Source organism: Panulirus ornatus, chromosome 15, assembly GCF_036320965.1.
Source record: "Panulirus ornatus isolate Po-2019 chromosome 15, ASM3632096v1, whole genome shotgun sequence".
NCBI classification, from domain to species: domain Eukaryota; kingdom Metazoa; phylum Arthropoda; class Malacostraca; order Decapoda; family Palinuridae; genus Panulirus; species Panulirus ornatus.
In genome coordinates, this window is record NC_092238.1 from 24176671 (window position 1) to 24193430 (window position 16760).

At 39.1% G+C, this 16760-nt stretch overlaps 1 protein-coding gene across 3 annotated transcripts; it reads left to right on the forward strand.

Moving 5' to 3' along the window:
* The first annotated feature begins 2067 nt into the window (after positions 1-2067).
* Positions 2068-14701, forward strand: LOC139753762 (transcription elongation factor A N-terminal and central domain-containing protein 2-like). 3 transcript variants are annotated; one of them, XM_071670591.1, is made up of 4 exons: positions 2068-2219; positions 8145-8270; positions 10352-10493; positions 13791-14701. In XM_071670591.1, the coding sequence occupies exons 2-4, from the start codon at positions 8169-8171 to the stop codon at positions 14303-14305; spliced, it is 759 nt and encodes a 252-aa protein (XP_071526692.1). In that variant the 5' UTR covers positions 2068-2219; positions 8145-8168; the 3' UTR covers positions 14306-14701. The 3 variants fall into 3 exon arrangements, with proteins under 3 accessions (XP_071526692.1, XP_071526694.1, XP_071526693.1); XM_071670593.1 differs by lacking the exon at positions 2068-2219 and adding an exon at positions 2370-2389; XM_071670592.1 differs by lacking the exon at positions 2068-2219 and adding an exon at positions 2399-2552.
* The last annotated feature ends 2059 nt before the right edge of the window (positions 14702-16760 follow it).

Consider the following 16760-nt stretch of genomic DNA (forward strand, 5'->3'; position numbering starts at 1 on the left):
GTTCTCGACTTCCACACATTTTTCAAGGCTCCCAAAATTTTCGCCCCCTCCCCCACCCTATGATCCACTTCCGCTTCCATGGTTCCATCCGCTGACAGATCCACTCCCAGATATCTAAAACACTTCACTTCCTCCAGTTTTTCTCCATTCAAACTCACCTCCCAATTGACTTGACCCTCACCCCTACTGTACCTAATAACCTTGCTCTTATTCACATTTACTCTTAACTTTCTTCTTCCACACACTTTACCAAACTCAGTCACCAGCTTCTGCAGTTTCTCACATGAATCAGCCACCAGCGCTGTATCATCAGCGAACAACAACTGACTCACTTCCCAAGCTCTCTCATCCCCAACAGACTTCATACTTGCCCCTCTTTCCAGGACTCTTGCATTTACCTCCCTAACAACCCCATCCATAAACAAATTAAACAACCATGGAGACATCACACACCCCTGCCGCAAACCTACATTCACTGAGAACCAATCACTTTCCTCTCTTCCTACACGTACACATGCCTTACATCCTCGATAAAAACTTTTCACTGCTTCTAACAACTTGCCTCCCACACCATATATTCTTAATACCTTCCACAGAGCATCTCTATCAACTCTATCATATGCCTTCTCCAGATCCATAAATGCTACATACAAATCCATTTGCTTTTCTAAGTATTTCTCACATACATTCTTCAAAGCAAACACCTGATCCACACATCCTCTACCACTTCTGAAACCGCACTGCTCTTCCCCAATCTGATGCTCTGTACATGCCTTCACCCTCTCAATCAATACCCTCCCATATAATTTACCAGGAATACTCAACAAACTTATACCTCTGTAATTTGAGCACTCACTCTTATCCCCTTTGCCTTTGTACAATGGCACTATGCACGCATTCCGCCAATCCTCAGGCACCTCACCATGAGTCATACATACATTAAATAACCTTACCAACCAGTCAACAATACAGTCACCCCCCTTTTTATGTTTAGTTATAAATTCATTTCAAAAGATAGTTGCCATTCTCAATAAACGCAGTTCTGTAAAACAGTTGTATAAAATTATATGAGAATTTGATAATCACTTTTGATCGATAAAAATCTGGAAACTCAAAAAGCACTAAGTTCCTTCATACATTATGTATGTTCCATGCTGAGGTTTTCCTTAAGATCTTTAAGAGCTCGTAATTTGCTTTGGGCTACGCGTCTGACATGATTTCGAATCTTGTTTTAGGCTGCTTTAACAAATGTTAGATCGTTAGAAATAAGACACGATTTTTTCTCTCAAATTTTCTTTGTCACTTTTCTCTAAATTTTTAATGTACAAATCTAACCTCGCTTTCATTCATCAAATATGTTTAGTGTAAATGTTTGCTAATTGTTCTCCACTGTGCGCTCAATAGCTCTCCTATTTATATTTGTAATTCATCATTCATTACAAAATTATGTCTAACCCCAGGAACATTACAGATGCTGGTTAAATGTATCTCCCACAATATCTTCACCTCCCTCACCTAACTCGTCAAGTTATAGTTGTTTCACCAGAGATTCGGCCCTCACATTCTGTCTGTAGAAGTCTAAAAAGATTTTCGTTCGTAAAATTCTCGTTATGTCACTATTGATCATTGCAAGTGCAGTGTATCACCCAATACGCATGTGAACCTGGCTACTCAAAAGAGGAACAAGAGCATTCATTTCTAAACTATCTGTTCCAAATCTTTCGTCATTGTAACTTTCGTCCCTACAAAATATTTTCATTATACATACAACGTGCAGCTAATGATTGTTGACTCGTATTGTTCTGTAAGTAACCTACTCGCAGAAATAGCATTGGTGGCGTTCATGAATGATAACGTTAATCATCTGCGTGTTGTTGCCATTGTGACGTCATTCGAATAAAGTGAAATCCTTATAAGTGTGATCAGTGATGCTTCTCAGTAAGAGTTATATGTATATTTGTTTCATTCTTTTGGTGTTATGAATTATTGGATTTTGAGTTTTAGAAATACAAAAATAAATTGCTATGTAAAAGTATATAAATTTGAATCTATAGCATGAGTTCTGTTTAGGCTCGTAGTGCTACACGTTTGCTTGTAAACAAAGAGTTTATTCCAGCACACTTAATACTCTCTTAGTCTTTGATAGATTGTGTTGTAGACGGTAACTGGTGATACCTCACCTGGCTTGTTAACCTAAGGTATTTCCGAAAGAAATTAAGGCAAGTACCTTTTCTTTTTTCTATATATAGATAACGCTGGATAATGCGTAGTTTAAGAGGGTCAACACAAACATAAACATTCATTTGAAAAACGCTTGTCGGAGAAATCCTTACACGTTCTAGAAATGAACTTGAAAAGCTCCTAGGGTGTATCATGAAATTGAGTAATGGTACGACAATAAATAGTGGTGGAGATGCTTCCTTCATATATTGGATCACATTACCTTTATGTAGTAGTACATGATACTGACACCTCGTGGCAACATGGGATCCTTATTACTTATGCATTGGAACAGGCAGAGGAGCAGTTTTCTTCAACAGTGCTCTCACAAGGTGCTTGGTTATAGTAAGATAAATAAGTTAATCTGATCAAACCTAACTTGCCCCAGTGCTTCGCTAACAGTTACTAAGTGTAATTTCATCTGTTTTACTGATGTTTCTCCCCTTCATACATCAGTACAAGTGTAACTAGAATCATTAAGTAACAGTAGTATCTTGAGTTACGACATGGTAGTAGCATGATCCAACATACAGTGTTAATACTTTGGCCATGATTAGATATATAAGATGTTATGGAGAAAAAATTGAATCTCAAGGAAAGTGTTATGTCTACTTTAGCTCCTTATTGCTGTTAGTTGAAGATACCGAGTAATTGTGCTGCATTGCAAGTATTATATATAGAAAATGAGAGTTGTGGAATATGATTTAGAGCTAAGCATTTTATTAATTATATAAGGTGGTAATAGTGAGTATTATTTATATTAGGAAAATGCCATTCTGATTGATGTCTGTCTTCTGTCTATCTGTCTGTCTGTATCTATGATGCCCATTCTCTTTGGGAACTCCCATCAAGGGGTGGCCATGGTAAAAGTCTCCACTTAATGCTCTCCTTACATACACTATTTCTTGCATTCTTCCACCATTTCTCTCCCTCCGGTACTCTATTTCTCCTTCTCTCACACTAACCCCATTAATTGTACTATCACACACTCTTCTTGTAAACTTCCACTCTTGTATTCTTTCTACGTCCCAAACCACTTCAAAGTATTACGTTTCAGCCATTCTACCACTCCACATTTCATTCCATTTGCATTCTCTGCCATACCACATCTTTCATTTCTTTATTCATTCCATTTAGTCATACTATATGCTCCTCTCATACAACTCATTTCCACAGTCTGCATTCTTGACCTCTGTGACTCATTCTTTGTGCATGTTTCTGTTGCATCTGATAGGAGAACTTTAATGTCCCTTAATCCTTTCTTCACCTCCATATATACACCACCCTTCATTGTTCTGTTAAGGGACCCAATAATTCATCTACTGTGTACTGCTCTTTCCCTTATCTCTCCTTCCATATTACCATACTTACCCAAGATAGCTACTGAATACATAAGTTCTCTCACCTCTTCTAGTCTTTCTTCCCTCATATCTGTAACACTGTTTAGTGCACTTTCTTCTTTTATTGCATAGGATTTTGCAAAATCTATACTGTTTCCTTTCAAACACCTTTGCTTTACTTTTACTTGCATTTACCTTCAATTGCATATGCTTATGCATATTATAAAAGACTCATATAACCTTTTCCAACTCCTCTTCACTCATGGCAAACAACACAGTATCATCCACAAGCAGGCTCATCACTAGCCACCATACTTCACACACTCCATCACTGCACCCCTTTTCCCAAGTTTTGCTATTATCTCTCTTATCACACCATCCATATATATGTTAGGAAGCTACGGTGACATCACACTACTGTACCTCACTCCCACATGTAACCTGAAACTTTCAGTATAATCTTCATTCACTCTTATACATGCATTTGCTACTTTTAGAAGACTTTCATACCATCCAACAGTTGTTCCCATACCCCATATACCCTTAACACATCCCTTGAAGCATTCCACTCAACGCTGTCATACACATTCTCCACATCCATAAAAACAGCATACAACATCTTACCTTTTGCTAGATACTTTTCCACAGTCTTATCCACTACAAACATCTGATTCACACATCCCCTACCTTTCCTATAACTCCCTTACATTCAGTTACTTTCATCACTCAATCAGTCAACGCTCTTGCATACACTTTTCCTGGTATACCTAACAGAATTATTCCCCTATAATTGTAACATACATCCTTACCACCTTTTCCATTAAATAAGAAACAGAAATAGGTTCACTCAGTCCTCAGCAACAACCTTCTGTTTCCATGCTGAATTACATGTCAAATGCATCCAGTCTGTCACACTTTCTCCTCCATAGCTCAGTCATAATCCTATCCACTTCAAGTGCCTTTCCTACCTTCAGCCTCACTATTGCCCTTTTTACCTCCTTCACACTTGTATTCTCTTCCTACCATCTTTCATACCCATGTATGTAACTACTACTGCCTCACCTTCTTTCAGATATTTTAATTCTCCAAAATACTCTTAACATCTTCCTTTCTCTCCCTTCTTATGATTCTGCATCTCCCTTCCATACTTCTCACATTAACATTTTCACTTATACATTCACCTCTTTCCTTTTTCATCTCGGTACAATTTCTTATTTTCCCTAAACATTTCCCTAAATTGATTAGCATGCTAATGAATTATACATTAGCAAGAATTCAGTGGGACATATATAAACCTTACCTCCTCACCAAGTAGCCAGAAAGATAGAAATATTCCATTCAAATTGTCTACTGCTGAGGATTGCTTGATTGCTTGCTATGTCATCTGTGTGTTGACATCTAGCAGCATTAGCAGGGTGGTCAGTTATGGGTGTAATTACTATATTTCGATGAGAGTATTGAATATTGATATAAAACTGGACTGCTAGGTAGGTTAGGTGAGATTTTCATAAGTTCTGTTGATTTTTTTAACGTCGTATCTTAAGGGTATGTATGTGAGAAATACTTAGAAAAGCAAATGGATTTGTATGTAGCATTTATGGATCTGGAGAAGGCATATGATAGAGTTGATAGAGATGCTCTGTGGAAGGTATTAAGAATATATGGTGTGGGAGGAAAGTTGTTAGAAGCAGTGAAAAGTTTTTATCGAGGATGTAAGGCATGTGTACGTGTAGGAAGAGAGGAAAGTGATTGGTTCTCAGTGAATGTAGGTTTGCGGCAGGGGTGTGTGATGTCTCCATGGTTGTTTAATTTGTTTATGGATGGGGTTGTTAGGGAGGTAAATGCAAGAGTTTTGGAAAGAGGGGCAAGTATGAAGTCTGTTGCGGATGAGAGAGCTTGGGAAGTGAGTCAGTTGTTGTTCGCTGATGATACAGCGCTGGTGGCTGATTCATGTGAGAAACTGCAGAAGCTGGTGACTGAGTTTGGTAAAGTGTGTGGAAGAAGAAAGTTAAGAGTAAATGTGAATAAGAGCAAGGTTATTAGGTACAGTAGGGTTGAGGGTCAAGTCAATTGGGAGGTGAGTTTGAATGGAGAAAAACTGGAGGAAGTGAAGTGTTTTAGATATCTGGGAGTGGATCTGGCAGCGGATGGAACCATGGAAGCGGAAGTGGATCATAGGGTGGGGGAGGGGGCGAAAATTCTGGGGGCCTTGAAGAATGTGTGGAAGTTGAGAACATTATCTCGGAAAGCAAAAATGGGTATGTTTGAAGGAATAGTGGCTCCAACAATGTTGTATGGTTGCGAGGCGTGGGCTATGGATAGAGTTGTGCGCAGGAGGATGGATGTGCTGGAAATGAGATGTTTGAGGACAATGTGTGGTGTGAGGTGGTTTGATCGAGTGAGTAACGTAAGGGTAAGAGAGATGTGTGGAAATAAAAAGAGCGTGGTTGAGAGAGCAGAAGAGGGTGTTTTGAAGTGGTTTGGGCACACGGAGAGAATGAGTGAGGAAAGATTGACCAAGAGGATATATGTGTCGGAGGTGGAGGGAACGAGGAGAAGAGGGAGACCAAATTGGAGGTGGAAAGATGGAGTGAAAAAGATTTTGTGTGATCGGGGCCTGAACATGCAGGAGGGTGAAAGGAGGGCAAGGAATAGAGTGAATTGGAGCGATGTGGTATACCGGGGTTGACGTGCTGTCAGTGGATTGAATCAAGGCATGTGAAGCGTCTGGGGTAAACCATGGAAAGCTGTGTAGGTATGTATATTTGCGTGTGTGGACGTATGTATATACATGTGTATGGGGGGGGGTTGGGCCATTTCTTTCGTCTGTTTCCTTGCGCTACCTCGCAAACGCGGGAGACAGCGACAAAGTATAAAAAAAAAAAATCTTAAGGGTACATTGATTAGCCTCACATTTTCCTCATTATATTATTACTATCGTATTCAGTCTGTTTAGTATAGTTCAGTTAAATGTTGATAGATTCATGCTCTGCACCTGTTTCTTTACCCTAAATATTACACTAGCAATGCAGGACATCAGTACTTAATGTCCATGGTGAATAGCAATGTAGGGCTAAATTAGACTTTTACCAATGTGGGTTTAGTAATTAGGTAATTTATCTTGTTACCCTCACATTGAGAATAGCTTTGAATATTGGAATGTTTTGAGATTACTATAACAATTGCAGAGCATGATTTGGATTATTATATCTTGTTTGAAATCAGATAAGATGATAGTAGTGAGGGTTATATATATCATGGCAGAGGAGGAAAAACAGCTATTAAAAATCAACAGAATAAGTTAAAGTCTCGCTTAATCTCCTCAACTAGGTAGAGTGAATAGTAGAAATATTTAGTGTTGAATGACTGGAAACTAGGTAATATAACATCATTTTCAAAAGAGTTATGAAAAATTTCTCTACAAACTTCTTTGCATGATCCTTACTTCCATTCTAGGAAAAGTGTTAGAAATGATAGAGAAGAATATTGTTGAATTCCTATGAGATGATAGGCTGATAACTCACCATTGACATGGTTTTCAGAGTAAAAGATCATATTTAACTAAGCTGATTGAAGTCTTTAGTCATATGATAATGGACAGACTACCTTTTGATGTTACTTGCATTATAGCCTACCTGGATTAGTCTTTAGGAGTCTAGAATCCCCACACCTCAGGCAAGGACATGGATGCTTGTTTCAGTCATTGGTTGACCAAAGTGTTGGACGTCACAGCGTACAGGCCTATGCAGCTACCACAGCCTGGCTGGTCTGGTACACCAACCAGGCTATGATTGCTATGTGGGCTTGTCAGCTATGGCTTCTATCTACTTGCAAGCATTCAAGATCAGCAAAACAAAACAAAAGCACTGACCTTTCTTAACATGCTTGACACACTGTCTTTTGCAGCTGCAGCAGCATGAGCCTCCTCCTGTCAGAGCAGCTTCATAACCACCTCACTTGTCTTTATACAAAAGCTAAAAGTTCATCCTAACTACCTGTACTCGAAGATCCCCTTAATCCCTAGTAAATGCCAATTTGTCAAAACACATTTACACTGAAATGACTGACAATCCCCCAGCCTGTTTGTGAACTCCATTTTACCAGACACACTCTTCTGAGACATCATGCTTCAGACAAGTCACACTTTCCTGTCTGCACTCTTGATATCACTTATTTCTTGAACAAACATCTTTTCACAAATTTTAGGACCCCTCATGCCCAAGCTGCAACATCTGAACTCCTATTCCTCCTCAGCTCTACACTTATTTTATCCACTTCTTTTCATGCATGTGGTCTCATCTAATGGATGTGATTCACACCCCGAGGGCTGCAGAAGCTTCAGTAAAGTTGCCTTTGGGTGGCAATGTTCAAGTTAGCTGTATGTATGTGCTTGAATTTGGAATAGTGAAAACAAACTTGTATGATTCTAATCACTGATATTGCTGTTCAGTATGGTAAAGAGTGGATGAGATGAAATTGATGAAACTGAACTTTATTTTCTTTAGCTTATACTGTACTTAGTGTACTCATTAGTATCACATATCTGAATTTGGAAATTCTCTAAGAAAAGGTTTCCTGCTACAGGGGTACAGAAAGGTTTCCTAGAGCATGGACAAGTTTGTTGTACGCACACCCAAAAGTTCACCATCATCAAGTCCCACAAAGAGGGGAAGAATGAATTTAAAGCAGGCAACAATTGAGTCACTAAAGGTATTTGCCATCCTTTTTTCTTTAAGTTTTAAAAAGAATGTTTTTGAGAAAAATTCATCAACCATGCATCTCAGACTTGTTGCTATACTTTTTTTTTTTTTTTGCTTTGTCGCTGTCTCCCGCGTTTGCGAGGTAGCGCAAGGAAACAGACGAAAGAAATGGCCCAACCCACCCCCATACACATGTATATACATACGTCCACACACGCAAATATACATACCTACACAGCTTTCCATGGTTTACCCCAGACGTTTCACATGCCTTTATTCAATCCACTGACAGCACGTCAACCCCGGTATACCACATTGCTCCAATTCACTCTATTCCTTGCCCTCCTTTCACCCTCCTGCATGTTCAGGCCCCGATCACACAAAATCTTTTTCACTCCATCTTTCCACCTCCAATTTGGTCTCCCTCTTCTCCTCGTTCCCTCCACCTCTGACACATATATCCTCTTGGTCAATCTTTCCTCACTCATTCTCTCCATGTGCCCAAACCATTTCAAAACACCCTCTTCTGCTCTCTCAACCACGCTCTTTTTATTTCCACACATCTCTCTTACCCTTACGTTACTTACTCGATCAAACCACCTCACACCACACATTGTCCTCAAACATCTCATTTCCAGCACATCCATCCTCCTGCGCACAACTCTATCCATAGCCCACGCCTCGCAACCATAGAACATTGTTGGAACCACTATTCCTTCAAACATACCCATTTTTGCTTTCCGAGATAATGTTCTCGACTTCCACACATTCTTCAAGGCTCCCAGAATTTTCGCCCCCTCCCTCACCCTATGATCCACTTCCGCTTCCATGGTTCCATCCGCTGCCAGATCCACTCCCAGATATCTAAAACACTTCACTTCCTCCAGTTTTTCTCCATTCAAACTCACCTCCCAATTGACTTGACCCTCAACCCTACTGTACCTAATAACCTTGCTCTTATTCACATTTACTCTTAACTTTCTTCTTTCACACACTTTACCAAACTCAGTCACCAGCTTCTGCAGTTTCTCACATGAATCAGCCACCAGCGCTGTATCATCAGCGAACAGCAACTGACTCACTTCCCAAGCTCTCTCATCCCCAACAGACTTCATACTTGCCCCTCTTTCCAAAACTCTTGCATTCACCTCCCTAACAACCCCATCCATAAACAAATCAAACAACCATGGAGACATCACACACCCCTGCCGCAAACCTACATTCACTGAGAACCAATCACTTTCCTCTCTTCCTACACGTACACATGCCTTACATCCTCGATAAAAACTTTTCACTGCTTCTAACAACTTGCCTCCCACACCATATATTCTTAATACCTTAATACTTATATTTTGTTTTTTATGCTTATTTCTCACAACTTGGTATCTTAAAAGAGTGTGGTTGAAAGAGCAGAAGATGGTGTGATGAAATGGTTTGGACATATGGAGAAAATGAGTGAGGAGAGGTTGACAAAGAGGATATGTGTGTCAGGGTGGAGGGAGCAAGGAGAAGTGGGAAACCAAATTGGAGGTGGAAGGATGGAGTGAAAAAGATTTAGAGCAATCGGGGCCTGAACATGCAGGAGGGTGAGAGGCATGCAAGGAATAGAGTGAATTGGAACAGTGTGGTATACTGGGGTCGACATGCTGCCAGTGGACTAAACCAAGGCATGTGAAAGGTCTGGGATAAAGCCATTGAAAGGTCTTTGGGGCCTGGATGTGGATTGGGAGTTGTGGTTTTGGTGCATTACACATGACAGCTGGAGACTGAGTGTGAATGAATGTGGCCTTTTTTGTCTCTTTTCCTGGCTTTACCTCACTGACACAAGGGGTGGTGGTGATGTTTCCTGTGGGGCAGTATGGCGCTGGGAATGGATGAAGGCAAACGAGTATGAATATCTTCATGTGTATATATGTATATGGCTGTATATGTGAATGTATATGTGTGTGTATGGGCGTTTATGTGTACATGTGAGTATATGAGTGGATGGGCCATCCTTCATCTTTCCTTGTGCTACCTTGCTGATGCGTGAAACTGCAATCAACCATAATGAAAATGAAATAGAATATATATTTTATCTTTTCTTATTAGGGTGTTGTAATAATAGAAGAACTTGAGAGAGCCAAGATTATTTTGGAGCGCAGTGATACAACTCAGGAGCTGAAGGTGGATACACTTCAGCACTTGAAGCGTAAGAGACCAGCTAAGGAAATACTTATGAAAACTCAGATAGGTTAGTTTTTCATAATTTGTAAACACGTACAAATCTGCTACCTAAAAGTTGGAAATGTATTGGTACTGCAGTGATTTTCTTCTCATCAGCAATTTCATACCTACAGGTGTCTCATTAACCCTGGTGTGGAGAACTGCTTATGTATATAGGGTGTTTTTTTTTTTCTTAGCCAGAGCAGAATCAAAAGCCTTCTACCATATTATTTCTTCTGTGCTCATCTCTCTTTCACCATCTACTTCAGTTTGCCCTTAGTGTGCATCTAGCATTACTCTGTCTTTTTTCTGAGGCTTAAGGCACTCCTCTTGCACTTTGTGTGAGACGTAGATGGCTCTGAGGAGCTGTCAGGCAATTGCTGATGGTGCTTTAAAGATGTCATTGTCCATAGTTATCAAGGGTGCACAAAATACACAATTGTGGAAGACCAGCACACACCACTGTGCCAGAAAGCACATAGGAGATGGTAAACAATTATCAGTACCACATAACACTGGGTAGTGAGTACACTAATTGCTGCAGCATGGTGGGTGAAGAATTTAGAATATTTTGAAGTATCTTTTTGTTCATTTATTAATATATTTTTTGTATGATAAGGTGCTATTGGAAATTGGAAAACATACATTGGTTTGAATATCTTGTTCTCTGGAATGCTGGATAACAGATGTTTTACTGTATAAGGTTGTTGAGTGTAGCTGGAGATTGGTGACAGAGGCTGAAGGCATGCACAGAGCATCAGGCTGGGAAGGAACAATGTGGTTTCAGGAGTGGTAGAGTATGTGCATATCAGGTGTTTGTTTTAAATATGTGAGCAATACTGAGAGAAACAGTATGCCATAATGCCATAAACAATTATGGCATTTATGGATCTGGTGAAACATATGATAGAGTTGGCAGAGATCCCTTGTGGAAGGTCTTGCAGATATATGGTGTGGGATGAAAGCTACTTGAAGCAGTAAGAAATTTTTATCAAGTGTAAAAGCACTTACATAGGCCCGCTTGGTTCAAACCCATTCCTAGTGGGTAGACAATAGTTCCTCGAACATCTGACTTGGTTGAACTGTAGGAAGGTTGTTGAGGTCATGTGACTTCTTTAATATGGCTTATTGTTTATCCAAGTTATCAGGTAAATGATTTGCCGAGTTATCAGGTTTAAGGTAGAGGCCAAAGAAACTTCAAATTATTGGCAGAAAATTCACATAATAGGCTTTGTGGATAAGCCCAGAATTAGCATTTCTGGTCAAAGTTTCTATCTGTATGTCACTTTATCCTTAAATGAAAATAATGGTGCTGATGGCTAAAATTCTTCTGGACATATCAAGGGCAACTACATAGGATCCCCCCAGATCTTTCAAGGATGATGACCATATATTAGTAAGATAGGAAAGAATATCACCAGTGGATCTTGCACTATGGAAGCCATACTGGTTATCAGAGAGAAAGCTGTGAGATTCAAGATGTCTAAGGATATGGGACTTAAGGAGGGATTCAGAGTAACAGGACAGTATAGGGGTCAGAATGGTCACCCTTCCAAGAAGAAGGGAAAGTTTTGGTTTTTAAACAGAAATGGAACTAACAAGCAAGCACATAAGCAAGTTCATATGGTTGCATCCTACTTAAAGGAAGACCCCAAAATATTATAGCAGATGCTCTATCCCAAGACTACTCACAAGAAGAGTCTTCTGGTTGTTTCTTTTTGGTAGAGAATGAACCCCATGTTGGGTTGATTGATTAAGTATTGATTATGTAAGAGAGGGGTATGGTTATAAAATGGGTAAAGTTAAGAGAGTGGAGGAGGTTGCACTGAGATGATTTGAACATGGGAAAGAATGAGTGAAGAGAAGTTGATGAAAGTATATGTGTCAGAAGTGGAAGGAGCATGGAGAAGGGAGAGACCAAATTGGAAATAGAAAAACTGAGTGAAAAAGATTTTTAGCACTCAGGGCTTGTACATGCTAGAGAGTGAAAGATGTGCACAGGATAAAGTAAATTGGAGTGATGTGGTACATAGGGAGAACGGGTTGTCAGTGGACTGAACCAGGGCATATGAAGCAGCTGGGGGAAAACAACGGAAAGGCCTTTGGAGCTTGGTTGTGGATAGGGGGCTGTGGTATCAGTGCATTACACATAACAGCTTGAGAATAAATGTTAGCATATGAGGCCTTTTCTTCGACCCTTATTAGTGCACCCTCACTAACACAGGAAACAGTGAACAAGTATGAAAGAAGGAAAGATATTGGTACTAGTGCTGGAGCATGAAATTTCTTTTCCTGGTGTAAATACCCTCCTTCCCTGTAGACTGCTTTGGTAAGACTGCATAAATTGGAGGCAAGTGAGGGGTTAGCATAAGAAAATCAGCTTTGAACTGATTGAAATTTTTAAAGTTTTTTCAGCTAGACTCGTCTCTTGCCCATCCTCCTCTCCCAACCCCTGTCCTCCATGAAGATTGGGTCATCTTTTAATAACTTTTAGGGTGTGAGACTGGGCTGCATGGAGAAAGGAAATAGAAAGTTGGCTAGGATGATGTTAGGCAGTGTGATATTGGCCAGCATAATGTCATAGGTTAGTTGCATGAAGTGTTTGTAGCTTGATCTGTGGTATTAATTGTGTTTTTAATCAGAATTTTCAGAGCACCCTTTAAGACACAAAATATTTGCATTTTCGTGTGTATTAAGTGTAACTGCAGCATTATATTTATGTTTTTTAAATCATTTGGGATCGACCCACTGACTAAAAGGTAATTATTAAAGGAGGTATGGGTAGTAAAGTCTTTCATGAATATATTTTTTTTTCATTTTTTTTTTTGCTGATTTTTAAATTCTTTGTTTCACTTGGTTTTTTCATAGATTGGGTAAAGTAATAGCTCTTAACTTGATAGGGATATTTACTTTTATCATCCCTTGGGGTAGGAAAGAAACAGTACTGCACCGTATCTCTTTGTGTCATAGAAGGCAACTAAGAGTGGTGGGAAATTCTCTCCTCCTGCATTGCTTTCCAAAGGAAGGAACCAAGCAAAGTTTTTATTAGGCTGTCATTTGTTCTAGATTCTACCTTGTTTACATGGAAAATAACAAATGTGTGAGAGAAAGAATTATATTTGGTAATTTGGATACTCTCTTGATTGATTAATAGTCGAAAAGTAATAAGATGAATTTACTTTGTAAAAAATGTAGGTCATAGTTTCCTAATGTCTTTTTTTGACTGATATGGTTCAGAATTCCAAAAATGGAAGTATTTTCTTAGATGATAAGGGCATATTCCCGTGATTTTAAGTAGTTGACTTTATAACCCTCACAATTCCAGGAAAAACAGTTCACAAGTTATGTAAATCCAAGGATGTGGATGTGGCTGCAGCAGCAAAGGAGGTTTATAAGTTGTGGAAGGATCATGTGTTAAGCAAAGTTAACAAACCAACAATAGAGGTCAGATGTGATGCCAAGACACAAAGTTTTCGCAACACTGCCAGGCAAATGTTGCTTGATGCTCTCAAGAGATCTGAGGGTGAGCAAGGTTCAGCAGGTTGTGATGTCCCAGGGATAGAAAGAATACAGGAAGATGGAGAACATTGTGAAATAAAGAGGGCTCAAGAAAAGCTGACGAGAAAAGATGGGAAAGATGAATTTGATACCACTGAAGTGCTTGCAGAATATTTAGAGCGAGATGTTTATCAAACTACACGGAGGTTGGTTAATAATGCATATCGTCGCACCATCAGAAAACTAGTGTTTACTTTGCGGCACCAACATGACATAAGACAAGCTGTCAGATCATCCAAAGTGTCTGTGGAAGAATTCGTGAAGCAACACTTACAAAGATGAATATGATATTAAGTAACATCAAGTTACAATAGCTTACAATTTTTGATTTTATGTAATGAAAACAGTACCCTTACGAAGATGAATATGATGTTAAGTAACGTCAAGTTACAATAGCTTACAATTTTTGATTTTTTGTAATGAAAACAGTACCCTTTGAGTATTTATAGTAATAATCAAAAAATGTTTAACTGTTTTTCATAAATGGATGACTTAAAAACAGAAGTGGATCAATCACTAAAAAATATGTGTTTTTAACTGGATGTATTTGGTTTTGAGGCATGTGCCATATTATGATCTTTTAGAAAAATTTTGTAAACATTTTATGACCATATAGATGTGTAAAGATCTAAGTATTGGAAGCTTTTACATTTTTTGTAAGAGAGGGGAATTAAATTTTATTTAGTTTTCATTTCCTTAAAAGAAAACTACAGTTTGTGTATGGTTATGCAAATATGATGATAGCAAAGTCCTGCAGACAGTTATCAAAAGTCAGATTTTTTGCTATAGAAGTGGGATTTGAGCTAAAATACAAAATCTTAATGAACAGGGGTCCATGTCATTTATGAACTAGTTGGCCAAATTACTTGCAAGTAATCAGTGGTCAGTTCCAACTGTCACATATGGTCATAATGCACCTTATATCAAAAAGTGCTTCAAAGGATTAAAATGAAAGAACATTCAGAAATGCAACACTATATTGTACATTCAGATATACAGAAAAATAATTGACCCAACAAAATATGAAGCTGTTTGATATAGTGAATGAGGACCAATATAAAGCATGATATTTTTGTAATTATATCATAATTCGATTGTTTCAGAATCACTCACACTTCTCCTGAGACTTTCCCTCTTGCTTTTTCTATTTCTTTTTTACCAGAAATGCAATAGATTAAACTTGTTCACCTTCTTGCTGGTTGCACATCACAGACCCTGTACATAATTTTTGTGGCTGCATTTTTAGAATTCCTGGCCATATGATGCCAAAAAAAATGAAGATTGTGGACCTCTGTTCTCAAGTCTTACAAACAATTGGAGTCTTGTCTTTGTAGACTTATCCACAGATATAGCTTACAAAACTGACAGTTATTATTGTAACGATTTGAGACATTGTATGTTGATAAACAAACCATATGCAATATTTCTTTGTAGATGAATGGAAACTGTGTTCCTATGATACTATATATCGTTTCCTGTATCGTTGCTAATATTGTATCTCCTACTATCCAACAGTATGATGCATAAAATTTTCAGTGCATTTTTAAATTCTTCTCTAATTCTAAACATTCTTATGTGCTTACAACTTTCACTACACATTCCCTTACGCTGTACTTCTTTTGGCTTGCTTCCATTTTCTTCTGTCCACCATTCGCCATGCTCATTTATGCTTTTGTTCATCCTCCCAACATTCAGTTTTTATTATACTTTGTCGCTGTCTCCCGCGTTTGCGAGGTCGCGCAAGGAAACAGACGAAAGAAATGGCCCAACCCCCCCCCCCCATACACATGTATATACATACGTCCACACACGCAAATATACATACCTACACAGCTTTCCATGGTTTACCCCAGACGCTTCACATGCCTTGATTCAATCCACTGACAGCACGTCAACCCCGGTGTACCACATCGATCCAATTCACTCTATTCCTTGCCCTCCTTTCACCCTCCTGCATGTTCAGGCCCCGATCACACAAAATCTTTTTCACTCCATCTTTCCACCTCCAATTTGGTCTCCCTCTTCTCCTTGTTCCCTCCACCTCCGACACATACATCCTCTTGGTCAATCTTTCCTCACTCATTCTCTCCATGTGCCCAAACCACTTCAAGACACCCTCTTCTGCTCTCTCAACCACGCTCTTTTTATTTCCACACATCTCTCTTACCCTTACGTTACTCACTCGATCAAACCACCTCACACCACACATTGTCCTCAAACATCTCATTTCCAGCACATCCATCAGTTTTTATATCATGCCTAATTCTGAGATCCTAATTTATCATTTTGTCCTCTTCTCCTCCATACTCTTGTCTTGAAAATCTATATCCACATCTTGCTCTTTCTCTCATTCTTTTATTGTTTTTTCATACATTCCTTAAGATGGACCTATTTATACATTCAGAGAAAGCACCACAAATACAGATTCATGTCTTTTTTGTCAAAATCATCCTTTCATCATTGAGCACTTCATCCTGGATACCTCGTTACCAGTTCACGCTATGCCTTGCATGCCTCACACCCTCCTGCTTGATCAAGTCCCCAAACCTTCAGAACATCTTTCATGCCATCCTTCTTCTTACACTTTCGTTTTCCTCCTTTTCCTTGTCCTCTCCGTTGTATACTTTCTTGGCTATTGTACGCTTGCTCATCTTTCCCATATGCCCAGACTTTTTCAGCACTCTCTTATCAGGTCTTTCATTCATGCTTCTGTTACTGCCACTCCTCTCTCTCTGAT

Coding starts and splice junctions, on each gene's coding strand:
- LOC139753762 (XM_071670591.1), top strand. CDS start 8,169: ATGGACAAGTTTGTTGTACGCACACCCAAAAGTTCACCATCATCAAGT. Junction 8,271..10,351: donor CAACAATTGAGTCACTAAAG/GTATTTGCCATC, acceptor TTTTCTTATTAG/GGTGTTGTAATAATAGAAGA. Junction 10,494..13,790: donor ACTTATGAAAACTCAGATAG/GTTAGTTTTTCA, acceptor TCACAATTCCAG/GAAAAACAGTTCACAAGTTA.